The sequence below is a fragment of the Loxodonta africana genome, chromosome 19 (assembly GCF_030014295.1).
Source record: "Loxodonta africana isolate mLoxAfr1 chromosome 19, mLoxAfr1.hap2, whole genome shotgun sequence".
NCBI lineage: Eukaryota > Metazoa > Chordata > Mammalia > Proboscidea > Elephantidae > Loxodonta > Loxodonta africana.
The window spans coordinates 20,353,464-20,372,014 of record NC_087360.1 but is presented as its reverse complement, the minus strand read 5'-3'; the positions used below and the strand labels follow the sequence as shown (position 1 = coordinate 20,372,014).

Sequence of the window (18,551 nt, the reverse complement as noted above, 5' to 3'; positions counted from 1 at the left end):
TCTTTCATGTTTATTAGCCATTTAGATTTCCTCTTTTCTGAGGTGCCCGTTCAAGTTTTTTACCCATTTTTCTATTAGGTTCTCTCTTTATTAATTATTCATAGATTTATAAATGTTGTACACACTAGTCCTTTATGGCTTATATGGGTTACAAATATCCTTTCCTATTCTGTGGCACATCTCTTCCCTCTCCTTAAGTATCTTTTGATGATAAGCTTTTTTAATATAGTCAAGTTTATCAATCTTTTCCTTATGGTTAGTGTTCCTTGTGTCTTAAGAAATTTCCCCTACACTAGGAGTCATGAAGAGATCCTATTTTTTTTTTTTTTAATAATTATAGATTCATAGGAAGTTGAAAAAATAGTACAGAGAGGGCCCCTGCACCGTTTTTAATTGTTCATAACATTGTCATAAATGCCTCTCTAAAATGAAGACCCTGCAATATCAAATGTTGTTAGGTGCCATCAAGTCAGTTCTGACTCACAGTGACCGTGTATACAGAATATAACACTGCCCATCCTCAAACTTGTTGCTATGTTTGAGCCCATTGTTGCAGCCACTGTGTCAGTCCATCTCATTGAGGGTCTTCCTCTCTTTCACTGAAACCCTCTACTTTACCAAGCATGATGGCCTTCTCCAGGGACTGGTCCCTCCTGATAACATGTCCAAAGTACGTGAAATGAAGTCTCGCCATCCTTGCTTCTAAGGCGTATTTCTGGCTGTACTTTCAAGATAGATTTGTTTGTTCTTCTTATAGTCTGTTCTTACTCAATATCAAATAAAACCATTGCCACTGAGTCAATTCCAACTTATAGCAACCCTACAAGACAGAATAAAGAAAACCCATATGGATTCCAAAGAGCAGCTAGATTTGAACTGCTGACCTTTTGGTTAGCAGCTGAGCTTCACGGGTGGAACTGCTAATGCCAATGCTGTTAAAGACATTAAACTATTAAAAACCCAGACCGTGCAAAAAATATTCATTATATCCATAAAGCAATACAAATGTACTGAATATATTTATTGCACAGTCTCTGCAGTCCCACGAGTTACAGCCGGGCCTGTGCCTGTCAGGGATGTCTCCTTATCGTGGGCTGGGCTGATTCCCGGCATTATTTTCTTGTTTGGCTCCACAGCCTCCCCCCGGCCTGACACCTTCCTAGAGAGAATACGTGCTGAGTGAGGGGCAGGAAAAGAGGGAAAATCTTCGTTATGTACACAACGAGGTAAGAATCATTTCATATTAGCAGTGGTTTCCACACCATTGTACTAAAGGAACTGCCCTTTACTGAAGAATCGCTGAAGAATAATCTGCAAGATCACTCATCTGACAGTAAAGTAGAAAAAGGTGCTGAGAGACAGTGTTGTTGTTAGGTGCCGTCGAGTTGGCTCCGACTCATAGCAACCCTATGTACAACAGAACGAAACACTGCCTGGTCCTGCGCCATCCTTACAATCATGGTTATGTGTGCGCCCATTGTTGCAGCCACAGTGCCAGTCCACCTCGTTGAGGGCCTTTCTCTTTTCCGCTGACCCTGTACTCTGCCAGGCACGATGTCCTTCTCCAGGGACTGATCCCTCCTGACAACATGTCCAAAGTATGTAAGACGCAGTCTCGCCATCCTTGCTTTTAAGGAGCATTCTGGTTGTACTTCTTCTAAGACAGATTTGTTCGTTCTTCTGGCAGTCCATGGTATAGTCAGTATTCTTCTCCAACACCACAATTCAAAGGCGTCAATTCTTCTTCAGTCTTCCTTATTCATTGTCCAGCTTTCACATGCATATGATGAAAACCAATATATGTCTATAGAACCAGCACACATCAAACTACATATGAAAGGATAGGAACAGGGGTATAATAGAAATAGTTTAAGAGTGGAGGCCCTAAATTTAGAAGACAAATATTTTGGCTCCGCTTAGTGATAAAACATGTATTCAGTATTATTCTAGGGTAGAGAGCCAGTGTAACAAAGTTCTTAATGCTGATAAGGAAGATTACGCCAGGCCACAAAAAAACGAACAAGCCAAAAAAGTAAGTAAAGAAATAAATTTTATTTAGTAAGTATCTGAGTGCCTATTTACTAGGCATTCTATTTACATTGGTTATGTCCTGGAACTCAGTCAGTATGTAACTGCTAATAATTTTCTGTGGTTTATTTAGAGGAAACGCCAATGGAAACAAGAGGGAGGAACAGCACCGCATTTACAAGAAAAATGAACATAACCTATAAAATGTGACCAGTCACAGAAATGTCCAAACCTGTAGGCAATGTGAATTAAATCAGTAAAAATACATCGTCCATACAGCTCACTTCCAGCAATTATTAAGAACAACAATAGCATGCGTGGAGCCCAGAGGGTCAGACCAGAACTCCACTGCACAATGACGGGCCAGCAGACGAGGGAAATGAGCAGAACTGGCACCCTGGGAGTGATGCTCTCAGGGGAGCACAGCCAGAGACATTCAAGACAGGGCAATGAGAAGCGGGTTCCAGGGCAATCCACAGCTCTGTGTTTTCATAGCACAACGGAAGTGAAAGGCAATGCGGCCCTTAGACTCAGGATTTTTAATAAACTGTGGCTTTCAGAACCATGTAATTATGCCCTGTAATTAGCAATACAGGTGAAAATGTACTGAAATATGGAATCTTGTACACAATGCAATGCAAACTGAAACCTGCGAGAAAGAGTATGGAACAAATATAAGTTATAAAAATATTACTGCTGCAAGGGACCTGTAGCTCTTTGTAGAGAGTTCATCTAACAGGATGCCACATTGGCCCATCTGTGCTTCTTAGTCTTCAGGTTCAGTGCCCCTTCCTCTGGGCCTGGAAATCCTGGAAAGCTGCACGCAGCTGAGCTGAGACCGAGGGACCTTCCCAAGACACCAGAGGTCCACACTGTTGTGCCTCTGGAAGATTAGGCAACCAGGTGACAACCATCACACCCACTGTTAACATCCATCACAAACCCACACCCAGTGTTCTATGAAAACTCCACCAAAACGCTTCCTCAATCCTCGACCTTTCCACAAAGCATCCGTGGACCAAGTAGACTCTATCTCAGGGTTTTAACTGGTTAAAAGTTCTTTTCTTTCAGAACACACAGGACACGACTCTGCCATAACCCTGTGAAGTCAACTGCACCAAGACCTACTAGCCTGTTTTCAAGAGAATTTTGAAATTAAATTTTAAATGGTAATTTTAACAGCTGAAAAGCCTGCCCACATCTCTAGCTAGGAGGCTGACAATGAAGAAGACAACAACAGGAAAACATGCCCCAGTCAGGGAACATGGCTGGGAGCTCCCAGTATGGATTCAAGCCTTACCTATTTATAAACACGTTACGACTGTTGACAGCACCGGAAACACGTGCCGGTAACAGCTGCTTTCTTGGAGAAGAGAGGCAGGAAGGGCCTCTCATGGTGTGAGCTTCCTCAGCACCTTCGTGTCTGGCCAGCCCTCAATCCATGTCATCCATCACACACCTGAACAGGCACCGCGGAACTACTTTACGGCACCTGACACCCGGACTGTAACAGAATATTGTAAAAGCGCCTGGTGGCTGCACATCACAAACCCCAACATCCTCCCTCCCTGTGCTGACGGGACAGACGGGGTCAGTTCCAAGCAATCTTGGGATGTCCGTAAGTCTGGGAAGAGAAAGAAAAGATATGACGGGTCAGATGAGCAGCCTCTGGAGCACTGGGAATTCGTCCCATTTTAAGTACAAGCTAAAGGCACAGCTTAAATGGCTGTTTTCATTCACAGCTTTGACCCTAAGCCATAAATGAGGCACTTGATACCTTTTTAAAAGGTACCGGCCCTCAGAAACATTTTCAGATGTGCTCTGTAGGACCCTGATTCTGAGAAACTCGATCCATGGTCAGGTGAGTTTAGAAAATGCTGTTCCTTGAACCTCTTGGAGAGCCAACACTGTGTTGGGATGTTCAAGTTCTACAGCAAATGAAGTACCTGCTCCAACTCTGTTTCACAGTTTCCCAGAGTTACCTGACCATGGAAGGAGCCGGCCCCTTCTCTTCTGCAGCATGCATCCCAGGAAAGGCACTTTGGGAACACTGACCAGCGGCCAGCATGGCACCCCAGCAGGGCTCCTCAGCCCAGCAGTAATGGAGGGGCAGAGGCAAGGCCTGCTGCCCTCATCATCACTGGTGCCCTAGTCAGCAGCTCCCTCAGACAGGGTCACAGCCTTTGCTTCTCTGTGCTCCCAAGGTGTCCTGCGTAGGGGGCTCACTCAGGTACTTAGACAGGGAGAGATAGATGCCTCAGAGATCAGGAGAGGAGAGGATCACAAAGAGGGAGAAGGCAACAAGAGGCCCTGAGAGGAGGAAGGGACCCGAAGCAGGCCTCCTGCTCACCAGGGCTCTGGCTGTCTGTAGTCAGATCTGGTGCCACCGCTCTTTCACCCCTTGTCAGCGGTAGACAGTGCTCTCCTGAGATCGCTCTTTGTCCCCACACAGGGTGGGGAGGCATGCAGCTCACCATCTGAGGGCTGCAGTGGCAGCAGCCAAAGCAAAATCACCTCAAGGGCTATTTGAGATCCAACCGAGGACCAACACAGACCCTGGGTCGAGGTTCCCTACCAGGCGGGGAGAGAGATACAAGAGAAGAGAAGCGGGAAAGAACCCGGGACGGCTGGAAAGCAGAGCTGAGCACAAGGCTATGCATAGGCCTGAAGGGTGGTGCCGGCTGGAGTCTGGCTCGGCAGCAGTGGTCCCTACCTTGGGCCGATAGCCCTGCTCAGCCATCATCTTCGCCTCCTGCTGGAGGAGGGTGTCGGTGAGCTGCTCCACCTGCCTGGACTCCTCCTCCTCCTCCTCCTCTTGCTGGTCCTCTTCCAGTGCCTGTAGCTGGCGCTCTGCAACCTGGGTATCAAGAGCGACGTCACCCATGACACAGGCCCATGGGCAGAGTCCTGCCTCTGACCACAGGGTGAGCCCTGGTTCTGCCCAGCTGCGGAATCAGAGCTAAGTAACGGTGACGGCACGTGCCAATGAGCAGGAGGGAAACTTAGGGGACTGAAAAAGGTCAAGTGGATGGGACTGTGCACCTTGTAAAAGCTCTGGATGAGGCCATGTTTGAGGACTACTTTGTGTTGCGTATCAGGTACTGAATTCAGTAACTTACTGGAGTGAGTCTGAATTACAATCATGTGGGCCGGGTTTCAACTGGAAACAAAAGCAGTGCACTGAACCCCCACACGTGGACTTTGGGGACAACACCCAGTGCCAGGCAGCGGAATCAGTCAAGGGCTTCTGACTCAGAAGCATGGCCTGAGATCCAGCAGGGCTCATTCCCTTGGGGCTACTGCCAAGGCTCTCGCGCCCCCTTGCTGCTCCTGCAGACTGTTCCTACCCCTGGGGTGAGCCCCACCTGGGCTTCTAGCTCCTGTTTCCGCGCCGACTTCAGTTCTTCACTCTCCTCTTTCTCCCGACGAGCCAATTCTCTCGCCTCCTCAAGATGGCGGATGAGTTGCTCCCTGTGTTTCAGGGACTCCTCTTGTGCACGTCGATTCTGTTCAATCTTCTCCTGGATTTGTTGTTGTCTCCCCGTCAGAACCTGTCCTCAGCAGAAAGGAAAAGGGAAGCTTCCAGTCTGACTCTAACAGATACTCGTTCTACAAGCCTAAGACTAAAGCAAGTCAAGAGGAGCCTTGGTGGCGCAGTGGTTAAGTGTCTGGCTGCTAACCAGAAGCTTGGAGGTTCGAATCCACCCAGAGGCACCTGGGAAGAAAGGCCTGGTGACGTACTTCCAAAAAGTCTGCCACTGAAAACCCTCCTACAGAGCATAGTTCTACTCCGACACACGTGGGGTTGCCGTAAGTCGGGATCATCTCAATGGCAACTTTTTTTTTTTTTTAAGGCAAGTCCAGACCACAGAATTTGGTCCAATCAATGTTTGCCACGTTTGCTAGGGTACAGAGGCTTTTCCCACCCACCCCCAACACCTGGCTAAGCACCAAGAGACTAAAGAAGTTGTAGGTGATGCCCTTCCCCAGAAACAAGGTATGTCTCGCTCCCTATCAGTGGGTTCTAAAAAAAAGAAAAAAAGCCACGAGCCACTATGACCAGAGGCAGAGTCTGGGTCACAGCCTCACCACCATCTTGGGTTTGAATCTACTGTTCAAAGCAGCAGAGGCCTGCTGTGGTGGAGCCCTGGCCACAGAGCAGAATCACACCCTCCACCAAGCCAGCACGCGGTCAGGACTCAGGACCCAAAAGCCAGCACGCGGTCAGGATGGGACCCACATTTATGCTCTCTGGAGGGGACATGGAAAGTGGCCACAACCCGGAGAAGAATTTAAAATGGAGAAAATCAAAAGACGCTGGAGAATATTTGGTATTCACAAAAGTGAAACATCACCAACTGAGACCCGGTTTCCCATGAATTCCAAAATACACTGTACTGGCATGCTACAAACCATTTTAAAATAACTTTCAGTACATGGATAAAGAAGACAATTTTTTTTCCCAAAAGATTTCCTCATAACCGAGGTGTGTTGTCTATGCATTACTTATACACTGACAAAATAATTACAGTCTTTAACCCACTTAGCCCACTTCTGGTTATCTACCCTAAGGGAAAAAAATGCCTAAATATGGAAAAACCTTATGTACCAAGATGTTCATTGCGGTGTTTCTCATACTGGCTCAGAGTTGCAAAATACCAGGATACCCACACGTGGGGAATGGTTAAACCAACTATGATACACCCACGTGAGGTTATCTTATGCAGCCCTGAAATAATATCTGGGAAGATGATGTAATAGTATGATAAGATGCTTGAAATCAAAGATAACACAGTATTTAAAAATATACATAGAAGAGTAGGAGGAAATTAGTAGTGGTGATGTGGATCAAGGATGTGGATCAAGGAGCCCTGGTGACACAGTGGTTAAGAGCTCGGCTGGTAACCAAAAGGTCGGCAGTTGGAATCCGCCAGGCGCTCCTTGGAAACCCTAGGGGGCAGTTCTACCCTGTCCTATCCGGTCGCCATGAGTCGGAAGGGACTGGACCACAACAGGCTTGGTTTGGTTTTTCTGTGGATGAGGATCCTGTAGAGCACAGTTCCACTCGGAAACAGACGGGGTCGCCCGAAGCTGGAGCTGCCGTGACAGCGATGGGTCTGGTGTTTGGCTTACGTGGATGATGGGGCTCTGGATTTTTTTTCATTTTCACTTTTCTGTCATTCTGAGTTTTTTTGTTAATAAGCTTATGTTACCTTTATCATGCTTTTTAAATCCCATTTAAAATGACCAGAGAAGACTCTGCCCCCAGAAGATCTGAGGGCCAGGCTGTGGTCAGTGACTCCTGGACACCTGCCCAGCGACGTGATGGCCCCTCGTGTCTGCGCGCGGCGATTACCTCACTCATCAGTCGGTCCCGTGCACTCCTCTCTCGGGCCCACTCTGCCTCTCTCTTCTCCCACACCTCCTTAGCCTCGTCCCTAGGCAAACAACATAGATGAGGGCAGGCCCCTACCACCACCGAGGGCAGAACGTTAACTAAAGAACAAACAGGGCCCCAAAGTATCGGTGAGCGCACATCTTGGGCTTCCTGTGGGGCCAGCCCTCAAGTAAACCTACCCAAACAAGCTTTAAAAGCTTAAAATGAAGGGCAACATTCACGGAAAGTATTACCATGAGTACTTTAAATTACCTTTTTTAATATGCCCCATTTCCTTACACACAACACCTGGAATGCTCCACCACCACGGCCATTTAAGCCCGTGGTGAAGGAAGTCATCAGGACCTGGGAGAGGAGGGGCAGGGCTTGTGCCGGAGCCTCCTCACCACTGTCCCGGGGCCAGGCTGGCTCGCCCTCGAGTCTCCGTGCCCTGACGGCTGGGCATCAGCATTAAATCCTCGTGTCTGGTACACAGTAAGTGCTCAGAAAACATGACCTGTTCTCAGGTTTGACTCTACTAGTTTAATTTTGGGATCCAGACCCATTTAATAGAGTTAAGAAGTATTCAGCACTTCTCTAATATACAGCCTTTCAAGTTTCTAAGATTTTAGATCAACAGATCCTGACTCTCTACCATGACTTCCACTTTCAATGACCTAAAAGGGAAACACCCCACCACAAGCTGGACCCGACAGCAAAGATGTGCTCCTCAGGAATGATGGACAAATCAACATGGATAGAAGTTTCCGTAACAAGTGGCGACTTTCCTGTGACTAGCAGGGCCTGTGAGGCCCCAGAGCAAAGGCCCACAGGGTCCCGTCCAGACAGTCACCACCTCTCACCTCAACAGCGTCTGCTGCTCCGCCTCCCGTTCCCGCTCCAGCTGCAGCTGCTCCTCGATCACCTGCTTCATCCATGCCACATCGGCCAGGGCTTGCTCCCGCCTGGCCAGTTGGACGCGCTGGTTCTCATCCTCCTTCTCGAGGAGCGCCTGGAGGATCCGCTTGTCTGCCTCCTAGAGGAAGCAGGATGACATGCAGCGGTGAGCTGGGCAGAGCCCTGAGCAGCAGCAGCCAACCACCTGCTGAGCGCTCTCCTGAGAGCAGGGGGTTGTGAGCCTTCCAAATGCTCTCCAGGCAGACATGGGAAGATGTGGGATGGCTTTTTCAGAACAGACATGGAATAATCGCTTAGGGATGGTTTAAACACTGCAGAGGCCCAGGAGCTCTCTCCCTAACACAGACCCTCTGCCATCACGTGCGTGTCTGTGATCCCAGACATGTCTGTGGAACTGAAAACGGGCAGAGCTTTTTAGGACACACTCTGGCAGCGATTCCACTTCTAGGAACACAGACTACAGTGACAGAACTGCACAGATATATGTACAGAATGTTTGTGGCGGCTTTACGTAAGAGGGAAAAATCAGAAACAACTCAAATATCCATTAGTAAGAGAATTACTTTTATGTGATCTCTACCGTGGAATGCTGTAAAGAAAGACTCAGAATAGCAGCAGTGACGCTGCTACCTGGGGTTGTCTGACTGGCGTAGACGGGGACGGGAGGAGAGCGGTTTTGCTCCCTCTCTTTGTCCCTGTCTCAGAGAGGGAGCTCCCCAAAGCACGTGATAGGAATACCGAGCAGCTACCACAAAAGAACAAAGAACATGCTCAGCCTGAATACACTGATCTTAAAAAATATTCGAGATCTCTTCAGGTAAACACACTGCAGGATGCAACTTCAGTTATACTTAAACAAGCACCAGAAACCTTCTCTCGGTGAGTGTGTAGAGAACTATATCTAGAAAGATGCACACCAAATGGTCACTTCTGGGGAGGGCAGGGATCACAGGGGCTATTCAAGGTTGAATCTCACTTTACGTTTTAATTTGTACAAGAATGAACTCATATACTGAGCAATGAAAAACACTGTTTTCAAAAGAGGGTGGAAGAAAGGCCAGGCTGTCTCTGCGGACTTACCAGTTCCTCTTGGATCTGCTGTGTACGTCTGTTAAGTTGCACATTATACTGATGTCTCAAAAATCGCCTACAAGTGAGCAAAACAGAGACTGCCGTCAGTATCTTATAAAGAACTAAACAGCTTAGAGAACTACATACTATAGGTCGTATACTTTATAGTGTCCAGGCCCCAGACACAAGGCTGGGAAAGCAGCAAGGAGCCTGCCGCCTGGAAGGGCCCTGGGCTGGGAGGGGCGAGCAGGGCCTCCTCACACACCCCAGCTCTGCCTTCTGACGGAAGGCCGCCATCCGCTTCCTGTCCTCCTCCAGCCTCTCCAGCTCCCACCGCTGCTTCAACAGATTTTCTTGCTCCTTTTTCAGTTTGGTCGCCTGTGGTCACAAAGACAGGAAATGCAACTGAGATCAAGGGAATCAGAGCGGCCTTCATTGCTCATTGCCAGTTTTGGCAGACACAAGCACCAAGGGCTGGCCTGGCCACCCTGGTAGTCATGTTCTCTCCCACCTTTGGGGCACTGAGCCCCTCTGCCCAGCTTTACTTGCTTACCTGTCCCATCTCAGCAAGCCATTTCCAAAAGCTTTTCCCAACTCCGCAGACAAGGAGGCTCCATGTTCCCACGGGACCCGGTACTTGTCCCCACTTTACTGAACTTAACGTCTGTCTCCCCACCTGACACTCTCCTGCCGTGATGGCTGGGACTGTGGGCCTTGCGCACTGCCCCAGCGCTTAGCACCTAGTATAAGTAGTGGCACTAATTATGTTTATGGAACCATTCAGTCCTGGGGAATGGAGGGACAAGGGGGCCAAGTGAGCCCAGGGCCTCGCCTCATCTGAATGGGAAGACTCAGCCCCACCAGGAAACTGCACCGTGGACCAAAAACCCTCATGGTTTATGCCTTGAGACCCACGACCTGCTACCAGTGGAGAGCTCTGTGCTAAGGATATCAGACTGAATTGTGGCCACGTAGCGCACCAAAAATCCCAGTCCTAAGAAGGCTCTGGGACAGCAGGTCTCTAAACACGTCTAGAGAACGTATATTGTCTCCACATCATTCACGTCCTAGGATCTGGGCACACAACCTAGGGGTATGGAAAACATCAGATGGGAATTCATGCGAGGGACGGGAGAGCCCAGCTGTTGTTGCATCTGGTAAAACCACGTCTCCCAATACAATCTCTATTGAGAACAGCTTCTTAAACTCCCATTTGATGGCAAGGAGATGTGCCAGGAAGGAGGCCGTGGTGGGGCCTGTGCTCACCTCCATCTCCTTCACCTTCAGCTCCTCCATCTGCTGAAGCAGCGCCTCAGCCCACAGTTTCTCCTCCAGTTGCCGCCTCTCCTCCTCTGCTTTCATCCGTTCCATCGCTTCCCTTCGGGCTGTTTCATATTCATTTTCATATCGCTTTTTCTCTTCCTCCTTAGCAGCTTCTTGCTACATGGGGCCAAATGAATCAGGGGTCAGCCTCAAAGATCTGGCTCCCACCCCAGCCCGGCAGGCCACAGGCTGCAGTTCCTCATGCCCGCACATCTGCCTTGAGTACGGCTTGTTCACTGTGTGGTCCTGGGCGTGTGCCCTGGGTAAGGGGGCATCCTCCTGGGCTCAGTCCCTCCCTGTGCTAGGGGAGCGAGGCTGCCCTCAGGAAAGTAGCCAGGAGCGTTCAGGAGGTACCTGGCTTGGGGATGCCGGGAATGCAGGTTTCCTCCCCTTCCACAATCCAACCAAATGCTTTCCAAAATGAACCCAAAGGCAAAGCAATGGGTTCAGCAGATGTTTGGACATTTACCCCTGTAGATGCCACTGTTAAGCCATGATTGAGTTTATGATGCAATTACATCAAGAGAGCTGGCCAGTGACAAAAAAATGTCCTTAAAGGCACACATTCCATCTAGAAGTCCCTGTGGAGGCCTGCCGGCTCTGGCCACCTGGTCTTGTTCTGCCCCTGGAAACTATCTCAGAGGATCCTAGTACCCCTAAGAGCCAACCGTCAGTTTTAACACGTGTTTAGTAAACTGGGAAACAATCTGTTCCTCACTTGGAATCATTAGCAGTGAAAACAAGAAATAAATTCAAAGAGACAGAGACAGTCTCAGGCCACAGCATAGGCGACTGTTTCCAGAGTTGTATACCATACCTGTTTCTTTTCCCCTCTCTGTGTTTCCCAAGAGTTTATCACATGCTTCTTGTGAAGGTCCAGTTCAATCTAGGGATGAGAGGGTGAGAATATTAACTCCCTGTTTGGCTCATCTGACAGATACTTGCTGCGGGGGACAGTGTGCTGCCTTCCGTGCCACCACTGGAATGTGACCATGACATCTCTTTGTGAGGACTCAGAGTGACCCAGGTGCCCACTTTGGAACAGTAAGCATGTGCAGGTTGGCCCCAACACATCCAGTCTGAATGCTGAATTAGAAAACCAAAGGAGCAGGTACTTCTAGGCCAATGTCAAGAGTTAGAAGAAAGTTACCAGAAACTTCTCCAAGTCAGCAGACAGGGAATTGGAAATACGATTTCAAAGGCCACCCTGGTTGGCAGCGTGGTCACCTTTATCTAGAACATCCTTCCCTCATCTCTGCACCTTTGAATTAATGGCCCTTGTCCTTCCAAACCCCAGCCTCTCCTCTCAGACGCCTCCCAGGCGCTGACTGAGTGGAGGCACTGCCTGCGTGCCCATCTCCCCAGGTTGGCCCAGCTCCCAGCATCCTGCACTGCATCCATCTGCCCACTGTCTCCCTGCTGGACTGCGAGCTCCTTAATGGCAGGGACCTCATATCTTCTCCACGCCCATGTGGAAACCCTACACGAGCTGCTAAGTAAATGTTTGTGAAACGACCGGGGACCGCTCATGCAGGCTACACCAGGTCCTCTGTGCGGTGCTGCAGTGCTCCCTCCTGTTTCAACCCAGCACAAGATGCAAGTTTAAAACTGTCTGAAAACACGACTTCATCTACTTAGGCAATTCAATGGAAGGATCTCCTTGGTTTTCACCTCTCGAAGTTTAGGGTTGTTCTTTTTCCAGTGTTCATACAAAAGCTGCTCAGCAACCTGTCAGGAAAATATAAAAAGGGAAGCACAATGTCACTCGTCAAATCCACTCACGTCTCTGACGCCCACAACAGAGGCCAGCTCAGGAGCCAGGCTCAAAGCCCCTCACTCGACGTGCTCACTGCACTGGGCCTGGCACCCATGGCTCCACGAGCCCGTCAGCAAAGGACTCTTACAGCAGTGAGACAAGAGCCGAATCTGGGCTACAGACAGGTCTGACCTAGGGGTTTCACAATATGTTCAAACACAAAGTTGCTGTTAAGTCGGCCCTGACTCACAGCAACCCATGTGTGTCAGAGTAGAACCGTGCTCCACAGGGTTTTCAATGGCTGATTTTTAGAAAATAGATAACCAGGCCTTTCTTCCAAGGCACCTCTGGGTGGACTCGAGCCTCCAACTGTTCAGTTAGTAGCTCAGCTTGACATCACTGTTTGCACTCCCAGGGTGAAAACATAGGCTAAAAACACAGATTGGGGCTCTCCCTTCCACCAACTACTCTGGAAGGTAAAATACTCCACACCCAGACCTTTGCAGAACCACGGAAATGGAATAAAGGGCAAGGATTTGGGTGCAGTGACTCAAGGGGACAAAATAATAGAGTCAGCTCATGCAAAACACACTCCCTGACTAAGGACTCAACACTTATGCTCTTCCCGGCTTCTCTGGGGTCAGCGGCCACCTCAGCGGACCAGTGTGCCTGGGGGTGACCCATGTGCACCCACTGGCAGGCTAGGGATGCTCCTACTAAGGGCCTATGAGAAGTTACCAGTTTCCTCTGCTCTTCTCGGGCCGATTTCAGGTTCCCGTGCCGCTCCCGGATTCTTCTTTCCCGCGAGTTCATGCTCAGCCTCAGGTCCTCCAGCTCCTTGGCCAGCAGGTCCTGCTCCTCTAGGATAAGCTGCCTGAGTCGCTCGCGTCTGGCCTCCAGACTCCTCCTCTTCTCCTCCTTCATCTTCTCACGCTGATAGGCATGCATGCTGGGTGAGGAGGAGTCCACAATAAATCAACGGTGCTGCAGACGCATGGTGGAAGGCTCTGCTCAGCTGTGTGGGTAAGAGGCTGAGGCGGACGTAACGCGGTGACATGAACATGTACAACAGGCTTCTACGTACATGTGATGACAGTAACAGCTCATTTTTTAAAACAATTACGTGTGCCGGGGCTAAGATATATGTGTACATATGCATATATGTGTATGTTTTTTTATGTATGTAAACACGTGTGTATATATGTGTATGTACGTATACACGTGTATACATATGTGTGTGTATATACATATCTGTGGAGTCCCTGGGTGGTGCAATAGGTTAACGCACTTGGCTTCTAATCAAAGGGTTGGAGGTTTGAGTGCATCCAGAGGCACCTCAGAAGAAAGGCCTGGCAATCTACTTCCAAAAAATCAGCCATTGAAAACCCTGCAGAGCACAGTTCTACTCTAGACACACAGGGGGTCACCATCAGTCAGGGTCAATGCAGTGGCAACCAGTTTATGTGTATGTATGTGTGTGTATATACACGTTTACGTGAATGTTATATTAACTATCATATAAGTCCTACAAAGGAGGTTCTGTTTTAGCCCTATTTGAAAGATGAGAAAACTGAGGCTCATTCATGCAGCAAGTGACAGGATTTCCACCCAGATTTGTCTGACTCCAAAGCCTATGCTTTTAACTTCTATATTTTTACATGTATTTCTATAAAAATTGGTTTATGTATGTATGTTTTTATACAGAAGTATAGAGATGTGGGATTACAAGATGACTTCTAAATTCTGCTTCAAACACTTCTGTATTGTTTTGTCTTTTTTTTTTCTAAATTTTATTTATTTTGTTGTTGAGATTATACACAACAAAACATATACCAATTCAACAGTTTCCACATGTACAATTTGGTGAATTGGTTACATTCTTGGAGTTGTGCAACCGTTCTCAGCCTTTTCTGAGTTGTTCCTCCCCCATTAACAAACTCACTGCCCCTAAGCTTCCCATCTAATCTTTCAAGTTGCCTGTTGTCAATTTGATCCCATATAGATAGTTCTTAAAAAAGCATAATGTCAAGGCTGGTCTTTTTTACTAGTTAAGCTAAACTATCGTTTGGTTTTAAGATGACTTCAGGGGATATTTTTGGTTACGGTTTAAAGATTATCTCAGGGCAACAGTTTCAGGAGTTTGTCTACCTTCCATGGCTCCAGAAAGTCTACAGTCCATGAGAATTTGAAATTCTGATCAGCATTCTTCTATGGAATCTTTGTTCAAAATATTTAGTAATGGCAGCCAGGTACCATCTAGTTCTTCTGGTCTCACAGCAAATGAGGCAGTTGTTCATGGAAGCTATTAGCCCACATTCCATATCTTCCTCCTGTTCCTGACTCTCCTTCTGCTGTTGTTACAGGTGACTAGAGACCAATTGTTGTGCCTTGGATGGCCACTTGTAAGCTTTTAAGACCCCAGGCACTACACAATGAACTAGGAGGTAGAACAGAAGCACTAAACACGTTCTTAGGCCAATTAACTGGAGTGTCCCATGAAACTATGACCATAAACCTCCTAACCAAGGAACCAAATCCCGTAAGGTGTCTGGCTGCACATAAGCAGCTTTTTGTTGTTGTTGTTGTTAACATATCTATTATACCACTTTTGCCAATTCAACTTTTTACAGGTGTACAACTCATTGACAGCAATTACAATAATCGGCTGTGCAACTGTGCCCTTAATCAATGTGATTTTTCCTTCACCATTAACCTCCCCCCTTTCCACTCTTCCTCACACCCCTGGTAAAAACTAATAAATTTTGATCTCTATATGTGTGCCTTTCCTTGTCTTTTTATATATAAGTGAGGTCATACAATATGTGTCCTTTTGTGAGCTTATTTCGCTCAGCATAATGTCTTCAAGCTCCGTCCATATTATAGCATGTATCAGGACTTCATTTCTCCAACTGGCTGAGTAATATTTTATTGTATGTATGTACCACATTTTGTTTATCCATTCATCTGTCAATGGGCATTTAGGTTATTTCTGCCTTTTGGCTATTGTGAATAGTGCTGCAATGAAAATTGGTGTACATGTCTCTTTTTGAGTCTCTGCTTTCAAGTCTTTTGGGTATATACCTAGGAATTGTTGGGTCATATGGTAGTTCCATTTTTAGTTTTTTGAGGAACTGCCACACTGTTTTCCACAATGGCTATACCATTTTGCATTCCAATAGCAATGGATAAGGGCTCCAATTTTCCCACATCCTCATCAACATACATTATTTTCTGATTTTTTTTTTTTAATCTAAGCCATCCTAGTGGGAATTAAATGGTATCTCATTGTGGTTTTGATGTGCATATCTCTGAAGGCTAATGAAGCTAAGCATCTTTTATCTTTCTTAGTTGGAAAAACCATCACCACCATGCAGGCAATCCCTGCTGTTAGCAAATCCCTCTAGAAGGCATGATGTCAAGCCAAGCCACATTCCCAGGGCCCTTAACACCACATCCCGTGACCAGCAAGCAGGCCCCACCTCCATCTAACTGGCAGTCACTGTGCAATTACCTCCGCTGGTAGGAGGTCTTGGAGCTCCACTCTGCCTGTTTGGAGCTGCAGATGTCAGACAGTTGAAAGTAGCGACGGTTCTGATCCCACTGCTGCCGAAGCCGGTCCGCCTGCTCTCGCTGCCGTGCCAACTGCTGACTTAGGAGCCGCCGGCTGCACCAGGAGGAGGGCAGTGTGGGCAGTGCCATCTGAGGAGAACAGCGATGGCAGGAAAGTGAGCCAACTGCAAACCCCAGGAACCCTCCCGAGCTCGGCCTCATCCCTCTAATCAATGGCTCTCGCCCCTGGCTGCACATTGGAATCGCCTGGTGGAGCTTTCAAAAAAATAGTAGACCAATTAAATCAGAAAATCTTAAGAGTGACGCCCAGGCAACGGCATTTTAAAATTGATTTGCTATCAGCACTGCAAATCGCTGACTTAAATAAATGTGGGCTGCACTGGCTGTGGGCCAGCCATTATCGGGGGCACTGAAGACAGAGACAGAGAACCACTCCTTGGGGACGTTTATACCCTGCATAAAGTAACAGTGACAATCATTTAAGGAACATCTTAGGAGCAGTCTCATCCCTATAACCACCTCTGTTATTTGGTAGATAAGAAAACTTAAGTTTAAAGAGGTGACATGACTTGTCCGGGAACACTCAGCCAGGAAATGGAGGAAATAAAAGAGATGCGGTTCTAATTCACGTTGGTCTGAGTCCAGATTCCAGGCTCTGTCAACTGTGACAGGCTGTGTGTTGGAACCAAAATGCCCTGGCAGTCCCCAGACCAGGTGCTGCAGCTGAAAGTGCTCTGGGCCATCATGGAGGGCAGATCCCTAATCTCACAGATGGAGACACTGAGCCTCAACATCCACATCTGACAAGCGGGATGACAGCGGCAAGTGTCGGAGCAGAGTGAGGACGGGAATCCGGGCGCCCTGTCCTCGTGTCCCCAGACCAACCCGCGCTCCCGCCACTGCGGGCCGACAGCGGCCGGGACCCTGTCCTGGGCCCCACGCTGGCTCCCGGACGAAGCTAGCCTCCCGACTCACATTTCTCTGGGTCCTGGAGTTTCCCAAGCGACCCACCCAGGCCAAGGTCCCACAAGCCGGACAATCTCCCCGCAGGCCGCGCGGCACTGACGCCAGCCGTTTCAAAGTTCGTTGTCCCGGCAACGGGCCTGGCGACGGAGCGTCGCGAGGGCCAAGCCGCCTCCAGCGCGATACTGAGCGCGCGGAAGAAAGAAAGGCGTCTGTTTTCTCTGGCGCCTCCTAGTGTTGGGCGGGCGATCAAGAGCAATTGTCGCTTTTCAGAAAGCCCAAAACCAAACCCATCGCCGTGGGGTGGATTCCGACTCATAGCCACCCTATATGGCAGAGTAGAGCTGCCCATAGGGTTTCCAAGGCTATCATCTTTATGGAAGCAGGCGGCCACACCCTTCTCTCGCAGAGCGGCTGGTGGCAGCCTTTCGGTTAGCAGCCAAGTGCTTAACCACTGCACCACCTGGGCTCCTAAAGATCACTAGTCCTTAAAATAAGGAACGATGGAGGAAAAGAATCCGTTCAGTACACGGTAACCTAGGGGGATGAAGGTAAGGGTGGTAGGAAATCACGGGGATAGGATAGAGGAAAAGAATATAAGCCGCCTGACTGTACATGAGAATGACCTGGAGAGCTCTAAGAAATCCCGATCCCCAGACTAAACCCCAGACAAATCACTCGGGGGGGTGGATCCCGGGCATCAGTTTTTCCAAGCTGCCTAGGTGCGTTTGGTGTGCAACCAAGGCAGAGACTACCGATGTAAATAGATGTAGGGTACTGGTAACCTTCTATTGTTAAAAACCAATGAGTAGATCCCCAACTTTGAGTCCCTTCTCCCCATTATCCAAAAAAAAAGGGAACGATGAAAGAAAGCAAGAAGCAAAGCAACTCACATTTCTTGAACACCTGCCATGTGCCAGATGTTTTAACATTTATTACCTTGCTGAAGCCTCCCTTGTTGCCTTCACTTTGCAGATGAGGAAACTGAGGCTCAGAGAAGTGAAGCAACTCTCTTGAGGTCACACAGCAAGGACAGGAGGCAGGATTGACACCCAGCCCCCTGAAGTTGTGAGTCTCCCATCTGTTTCTCTAGGAGCTTGTAGCCACCATCACTCAGCTGCTAAGGGAAAGATCAGCGGTTGGAACCCACCAGCCGCTTGCTCCGAAGCAGAAAGATGTGGCAGTCTGCTTCTATAAAGTTTACAGCCTTAGGAACCCTATGGGGAGTTCTACTTTGTCTTACACGGTTGCTATGAGCTGGAATCAACTCGAGGGCAGCGGGTTTTTTGGTTTGGTAGCCACCATTACACATTTCAGGCCATCTGGGCCACATAAAGAGTTCGGCGATATTAACAGGCTGAGGACTGTGGCTCACAGAGGGCTGGGAGGGGAGGCCCTGGCGGGGAATGGTCAGGGTGGATGCTGCTCACACCATGCAGCTACACAGGGCTACTCTCCTCGAACCTGCCTTTGGGTATCCTAGCATGAGAGGAGACACAGGAATGGGGAGATGGGAGCACATGGGACCAGCTGTCCGTTAGCTGA

The 18,551-nt window shown here is 48.4% G+C and overlaps 1 protein-coding gene across 2 annotated transcripts; it reads right to left on the bottom strand.

Annotated features, from left to right (window-relative positions):
- Nucleotides 1–1,148: 1,148 nt before the first annotated feature.
- Nucleotides 1,149–17,123, bottom strand: TCHP (trichoplein keratin filament binding). Of its 2 annotated transcripts, XM_003419356.4 has the most exons (13): nucleotides 17,019–17,123; nucleotides 15,985–16,172; nucleotides 13,212–13,422; nucleotides 12,389–12,445; nucleotides 11,535–11,603; nucleotides 10,661–10,834; nucleotides 9,660–9,772; nucleotides 9,404–9,470; nucleotides 8,269–8,441; nucleotides 7,385–7,466; nucleotides 5,394–5,579; nucleotides 4,742–4,885; nucleotides 1,149–3,652 (listed from the first exon to the last, which is right to left on the bottom strand). In XM_003419356.4, exons 2-13 carry the CDS (start codon nucleotides 16,170–16,172, stop codon nucleotides 3,620–3,622), a joined length of 1,497 nt encoding a protein of 498 aa, XP_003419404.2. In that variant the 5' UTR covers nucleotides 17,019–17,123; the 3' UTR covers nucleotides 1,149–3,619. The 2 variants fall into 2 exon arrangements, with proteins under 2 accessions (XP_003419404.2, XP_064128414.1); XM_064272344.1 differs by having other exon boundaries at nucleotides 1,149–4,885.
- Nucleotides 17,124–18,551: the final 1,428 nt, after the last annotated feature.

What these genes read in the sequence shown, in the direction of transcription:
- TCHP (XM_064272344.1), bottom strand. Translation starts at nt 16,172, where the DNA reads ATGGCACTGCCCACACTGCCCTCCTCCTGGTGCAGCCGGCGGCTCCTA. An exon ending in AGAGAGGGGAAAAGAAACAG is followed by an intron (nt 10,835 to 11,534) that starts GTATGGTATACA and finishes GGCCCCATGTAG; the next exon opens with CAAGAAGCTGCTAAGGAGGA. An exon ending in TGAAGGTGAAGGAGATGGAG is followed by an intron (nt 9,773 to 10,660) that starts GTGAGCACAGGC and finishes TTGTGACCACAG; the next exon opens with GCGACCAAACTGAAAAAGGA.